At 40.8% G+C, this 7,162-nt stretch overlaps 1 protein-coding gene across 1 annotated transcript; it reads left to right on the top strand.

Annotated features, from left to right (window-relative positions):
* The first annotated feature begins 550 nt into the window (after positions 1 to 550).
* On the top strand, positions 551 to 4,136 carry LOC106656169 (elongation of very long chain fatty acids protein 1-like). Its single transcript, XM_023459559.1, has 7 exons — positions 551 to 615; positions 2,454 to 2,502; positions 2,823 to 3,013; positions 3,275 to 3,355; positions 3,451 to 3,613; positions 3,752 to 3,891; positions 3,972 to 4,136. The coding sequence occupies exons 2-7, from the start codon at positions 2,457 to 2,459 to the stop codon at positions 4,134 to 4,136; spliced, it is 786 nt and encodes a 261-aa protein (XP_023315327.1). The 5' UTR covers positions 551 to 615; positions 2,454 to 2,456.
* Positions 4,137 to 7,162: the final 3,026 nt, after the last annotated feature.

Genomic DNA, 7,162 nt, shown 5'->3' on the forward strand with positions numbered 1-7,162 from the left:
GCGCGCTTACTGAGTTTCGCGATTCTTCTTCGTTGAACGACCTGCGGTGGTGCACGCGCACTCCAGACCGCGACGACGATCGAGCCCTCGAATTCTCTCGGCTTTTCGAGTCGCGCCTACACCAAAGTACGTAACATTCGATAATTTTTTCATTATACAATGGTTTATTAGTGAGACATCGATTCGTGTAATTTCTTATAGTTGAAGTCAAGGATCCTCTCGTTCGAGCCTGCAATACAGTGATGCGTCGCCGCCACTGCTTACACGTGAGCCGATCAAATTTAACGATCAACTGTGGGCGCGCAGCGACATTGTAACGAATGTAGCATTACGCTCGACTACCGCGGCAAGTATACTACTACGTCGACGACTACGAGTTTGCCGCCATCGGCGCCGTACGACTGGCAACACCCTGTGTACGCGTGAATATCGTTGATGCCTCCTGCTACCACCACAACTGTCTATCGCCGTTGAGCTCCGACTAACGTGTGCCGTTAAGCAAGTTTAATTGGATCCTCGACGCGCTCGCACACAGGCCCTCCGCGCTACATGCTGCACAATACGGCAGCTGTGTCTTCCATCGCTTCAAGATATTTAAATGATTATACACGAAAGGTACGATATACATATACAATGCCGCAATTTCAGTTTGAAAGTATATATGAATGTGCGCGATCGAAATACGGGCGCGGGGGCCAGAGTGTGCGGTTGGCAACTTTTTTGTTCCGCGCCCGCAGTCAAATTTATCGCGAACAAAAGAGGAGCAGCCGCGGTATCGAACATCGAACGCGCGAGCGAACTTTTGCTCTGAATTATCTATCTCGCGAAATGGTACAAACTGTATATATACGGCTCTTGGACCACTGTTAATCGGACTTGCCATTGGTCCACTTGGCCCTGCCGTTTGCTCGCGTCGAGCGCTCGAAAATAAAGTTTTACAAGTTAAAGTAACCGTAAACGCTTGATAATGCATACGAGCGCACATACGTATACGCACTGCAGATCGCTATATATACAACGAATGTATATAGCAGATTAGCTCCGGCGTTTATGCAGACGGGGTAAGCAAAGCTTGTGGAGTTGCTGTATATCGCTGTGCCGTTGCTGCTGCTGCAACTGATTCAAACTGCCAATTATAAAAATATATACAGACTCTGCTTCGAGCACTTCGAGGCAGTATTATGTCGTAGACGAAAATAAACTTGGACAAAAGTTTTATTGGGACATCGGGAAACCCTTTTAATTGGATTTTACTTAACCAAGAGTCAATCTATGAACAGTTCATGAAACTTTTTATTAACATTTGAAATAATAACGCCCTTTTTACAATACGTTCAATAAGCATACTGTCATCAATTTTAATAAGTCAAACGTTGAGTTTTTAATTCTCAAATCAAAATTTCATAATTTTCGCATTCTTCGAATTTTTCATTTCAATTTGTAAACTTGTTCAATTTATATCAATTTTCCGAAGTTCAGGTGTTTGATAAGTCTCGGTCGTCATGACACGCATATGCATTATGAGATTAGGTATTTCCAAGAACAGTCAATAATCAATTCTTCCAAGTAACAACGCCATCGAAACGTTCCACGTCAATGAATAATAACTCTCGATGAAGCTCGAGGGACTTGAAAAAGCTAGAATGAGCGAGCTGCGACGACGACTTGATTTCAATGCGTGTGCGTTGCAATTTCTCGTGCGCCGCAGGAAAGCAACAGCAGAAGCGCATCGTAGCGATAGCAGGAGAAGCATAATGCAGCGAACGCGCACAGATGGAAAGAGGGAGTTAGAGGGGAGCCCGCTGTTCGATTCCTCTCGCTATAGTCGCGCGTCCACATGGTCGTTCGCACTGGGTCCTACTGCACGATTCGCACGTGGAGTTTGTGTGACACGCACGAGCACACGCACGCACCCATACAGCCTCCTGTCGCTTCCGTTGGCTTGTCAGTTTGTTCATTTCCCGATCGGCTCTTAGCATGCGTGTGCGTAAACGCGCGTATATAGTGTTCGTGCAACGGCCAAGGGATCGGTCTAGTCGATTACTCTCCTCTCTCGTACTTCAATCTCCCGCTTACACATGCATACACAGTTGGGATATATTTTTATAAACCTTTTTTTAGCCCAATCAAGTCGAAGTGTTCAATATAGTTCTAGCAATTTTAATGATATTATCTTCTAGTTTACATCGACAATTATATACTTCGTTGGGCTCGTAGAATAAACGTGACCCTTTTATTTTTTTGTCCGAAAAAAAAAGGGAAGAAGTCGTTGTTTGTACCGATCTGAAATAAGTTCGCGTGCGAATCGATCGAGCAAGAAAGATTTTGTGCTCCGTCTTTTGACCTTTCTCGTGTGTGAGTGTACTTGCGAGTGTGTCTGCGCGTGTACAATTGTATGCGCATAATACTTGCATGCATCGTATCGCCTAATATCGATCTGTTTTGATTGACAGGATATGGGGCCCGCGGAGGTATACCACTACCTCGTGCAGGAAATATCAGGTGAGCAGAATAGTAGATTTTACTTTGCATAAAACGCGCGCGCATTATGTATCGTGTGTGTCTTATATATTTTTCATGAGCATCGTCCTAGTTCAGTCTTAATTATCGTTTGATCCAGTGAGATGCCGATGAATATTGAAGAAGAAACCCTTATACACAATGCGCGCAAGTAGGACATTTTTGGATTAACGTACACAATATTTTCAATTGTACGGCTGAACATTTCTCGAATATTATAATTTGTATAAAAAACTGACTCAAATTCCCTTTAAATTTATCTTTCATTGATATTTAATCAATCTAATATGATTATTTTACAGATCCAAGAGTGGCTGATTGGCCGATGATGGCCAGCCCATTTCCCGTCTTATTGATTTTGCTTGCTTACTTACTTTTTATACTACATATCGGACCAAGATTCATGCGAAATCGAGAGCCTTATGTTCTTTATAAGTTTATGATAATTTACAATGTCACCGTTGCCGTTTGCAGTGCAGCTGTTTTTTACGGAGTGAGTTTTCATAAATATAGTGTTATATTACTCATAATTTTTACAACCATTTGAATGACAAGCAATCTTGTACATGTACGTGAAGATGCATTAACAATCTTGTACTAAAAGGTTTTCATTAAAATATATGTGAAGCTACGTTTTTTCATACACTCGTAAATTCATTCTGTGAATTTATATGCACTATATCCCTAGATTCTAATCTTATAAGGACTAAGTTTTTTGCAAGTAATCATAAAAGTCACGCGTTTCTTTTTCCAGCTACTTACGTCTGGTTTTACGACAAAATTATCTTGGGGATGTGAACCAGTGGATTATTCCTCAAATCCAGAAGCTATAAGTGTAAGTCAAGTTTAATTTTATTTTAAATCGAAGCCCGTCTTATTTAAAGCAAGTGACCAACTTACAGTATTGCAACTTTTTTTTTGTTTCGACAGATGGCAAGATGGGTCTGGTGGATATTATTGCTGAAAATGGCCGAGCTCGGCGATACCGTTATTTTTGTCCTCAGGAAAAAGTACAATCAGTGCTCCTTCCTACATATTTATCATCATGTCACCACAGTGTGCCTCGCTTGGATAGCCTGCAAATATGCTCCAGGTGCAACGTCATGCTGCTTTAATAAAGACGGAGACGTAAAAATCTCGCGGCACAGATATTCCAAAGCGATCATTTAATAGCCAAGTTTCGACTTGAACTTAATCGACCGTCTGCTCAGTACCGATTGTTATGTTTCAGGTGGTATGTGGACCTTCATCATGATGCCTAATTGCCTCGTTCACGTCATCATGTACTCGTACTACCTGCTAGCCTGCCTGGGACCAAAAATGCAAAAGAAACTCGCTCCTTTGAAGCCGTATCTGACGATGATTCAACTGGTACGAAACTTTTTCCTCCATCAAGCATCAAATACGCGTTAAAAAAAAATTTTCATAATTTTCTCAAAATGTAATTGTAGACGCAGTTTGTCATCATGGTGATTCACACTTCACAAGCTTTGATGCCCTCGTGCGAGCCAAAAATGAAGCCATTAGCATACATCTACATGACAAACGTGCTCGTTATATTTTACATGTTTTGGGATTTCTATAAGAAAGCCTATTTGGCGAAAAAAAGTGTGTAAGCTTGCTCGAACGCGCAACGAAAACTTTTTGAGCTAAAAAAAAATATACTATCAAATAGATGGAGCGTCTTTATTTATTGCGATTACGTACATGCCATGTACGCCGAGTGCGTGTAACACACCGTATGCAACGCTCAGCCTCTTAATCATTTTCATCAAACACCGTGTTAATTTTTTTTTACAACCCCGATTTTCTAACCATGTCATACATACACAGTCAGCAAGTTCAAAAAGTAAATTGACGTGATAATATCATAAACGTTCTCATTCATCATCGTCTCGAGCACATTAAAGAATAAAGTAGCAGTGGAGCGTACACCGCGTGGCAGTACGGTTGCACAGGCTCGAGCCACACGGCGAAAAAAACAAGCTTTTTTTATATAATATATCGTGTAAGCGTGCTGCGAGCGCTGGATTGTTCTTTTTTTTTCGTCCTCCCTTGTCTGGTCGTTGCTTTTGGTACAGCTTGCACGGCGTTGCAAGCTCGCCACCGCGATGCAACAATTACCCTACAAACACCTACGTGCTCCACAGAACTGCGCGTGCTGCTGCTGCTGCCGCCACCGCCACCGCCACCGCCGCTGTTTCGAGGCCATGACTGCTTTTCCTTTCTGCCTTATTTCCCTCGCATGCACAGCTTTACGACCGGTCATTTTGTGCTCACCTCCGGCCTAGGCACTCTACCCCCTGTACTCGGCTACACGTAATACGCTAGCGCGCGCGTTATTTTCTCTCTCCCTCTCCTTCAGCTCTCTCTCGCTCTCTTTGCGACGTGGTGCGACTATGTTTTGCGTACAACATTTATAAAAGTACAGTACTGCAATATTCGTAAGGCAGCATTTTCTCTACGTGTATAAGTCAGCCTGGGCTGCCTAAAGTTCGCCTGGAAATTAGCATGGCCAGATTAGTCCGTACGTTATATACTATCTATATGCTCGTTCTGCGTGTGGCTGGGTTATATACGTACGTGGGGATATGTGGGGCTGTGCATGTACATGTGTGAGGCCTTAAGTCGACACGCATGGCTGCATACCGATAAGACTTTATTAACACTGACGGCATTTATCTGCGGCGTATATGTGCTTAATGTATAACGGGCAGCGATGCATATACACAATCTTTTTTAGTCGCCGTTGCCGTCACTACTACTACTACTACTACTGCTACTGCTGCTGCTGCTGCTGCTGCTGCTGCTGCTGCTGCTGCTGCTGCTGCTGCTGTTGACGCATATACATATACCTACGTATGCAGTTGTTTGGTGATTTTACTCGTGTGTACTGTCGTTTTCAGTTCAAGCTCGAGTAAACTTTTATGAGTTGTATGTCGCGTGCGCGCGTTGTATTCGCTCGTCCATATATATTTGCGCGTGTTTCACTAGAAATTATTCGAATTTTTACACTAGTTAAGCTTTATAGAATAGCATTCCTTCGAATGCCTTATGAGATGATTTTCATCTCAATTTCATTTACTCTGAAATTTACTTATCGTACGAATTATATTTGTGAATGATGGAGATACTTTTTCATGAATCGCATAGTTTCAAATGCTCCAACACTTTTTAATATGAATATATTTGATAAATATTTTTAAAACTTATATTGTTATCTATCCAAATAAGTAATAAATAATGTGACAAAAAAATGTATGCTAGACTTGGATTTTGTATTATAATTGTATTGTAATTATATTGAAACGTGTATTACTGATAAGCTTACTCTTTATGATATATTGTATCTAATTTTTATAATATAGTTATTATATTTCGAAAAAAAAAGAATACATTCATGCTCATTAGTGTGTGTATGGCAAAGAACATTAAACAGCACGAAATTGATATAAATTTTTTAAATGATCAATTTTTGAAAGTTGTGGATCGTATTTGAAATTGTCATAAGTTTATGATTTTTAAAATTTGAAATTTTCACATCTTTTCACTTTGAAAACAATCAAATTGAAATATTGTCCCACATTTTAACATTAGTAAAGATTAAATCACCTAATTTTTTGACGCGATATTTCTCACATTTTATAATGCGTGCAAAAGCTTTCCGAAATATTAAATTTTACGCAGAGACAAGCGCAATTAAATAGAAACAGTGGAAGAAAGGAGAAAAAATACCGCGTCCAAGCTGTGAAAGCATATAGAAAAAAAAATACAAAAAACTGCAACAAACCCAGTGTACGACTATGTATGTTAAGTGCATATGTTGAAATTCTTGGTTGGAAGGTGGCACTCATCCACAGGCTGTGCTCTCACTCTCTCTCTCTCTCTCTCCATCTCTCTCTTTTGCAGCAAAGCTCTTGTTTTTATCTCTTTCCTGTAACAGCAAAAATTTTTAATTCGTTGTTCTCTATGCTTGCGAGCGCGTGTGAGCTTGCAGCTCTGCTGAATATTTGTGTTGAAATTCACATGTATAAAATAGAGCGTTGATAGTATCCCTCTATACTCTCTGTGTTGCTTCGCGCTCACGAAATGCTCATATATACTCTGGAACATACACGTCAGAGTTTCTCTCGAACACCCGTGTTATTTGGCCCTGCTATCTTTTCTTCTTTTACATTGCTAGAGCTATGTATATATATGTATATGCATAAATATACGTTTTTTTCAGCTCGAAAAATCATTTATAAATTCTTTTAGAATTTCCGACTTTCTTTTCCTTCCTCCCGTGCCCTTTCTCTCGCTCTCTCCCTCTTTCTGCCTTTTCTACCAACGAAAATTCCATCCACGCGGAAAACTTTCCTATAAATTTTGTGGCATACAGACACGTATGGCCGTACGATTGTGTGCGTATATGTGCACGAGCTCATACGTATACATATACGAATAGTCGATGTTCCATTCCAACGAGCTGAACTTTAACGGCTGCAGGTACGCGTATAACGTGAATATGCGAGTGCCATGAGCGCACGATTTCACTATACGACGTAATTACTAGCTTAAATATAGCTAACGTCTGTTGCGAACACCGCCGACCTAAAAGTCGAGCGTCACTATCAAACCGTGTTTCGTCTGTACGTCGAAC

Source organism: Trichogramma pretiosum, unplaced genomic scaffold (assembly GCF_000599845.2).
Source record: "Trichogramma pretiosum strain Unisexual culture from Peru unplaced genomic scaffold, Tpre_2.0 scaffold7, whole genome shotgun sequence".
In the NCBI taxonomy this organism is placed as follows: domain Eukaryota; kingdom Metazoa; phylum Arthropoda; class Insecta; order Hymenoptera; family Trichogrammatidae; genus Trichogramma; species Trichogramma pretiosum.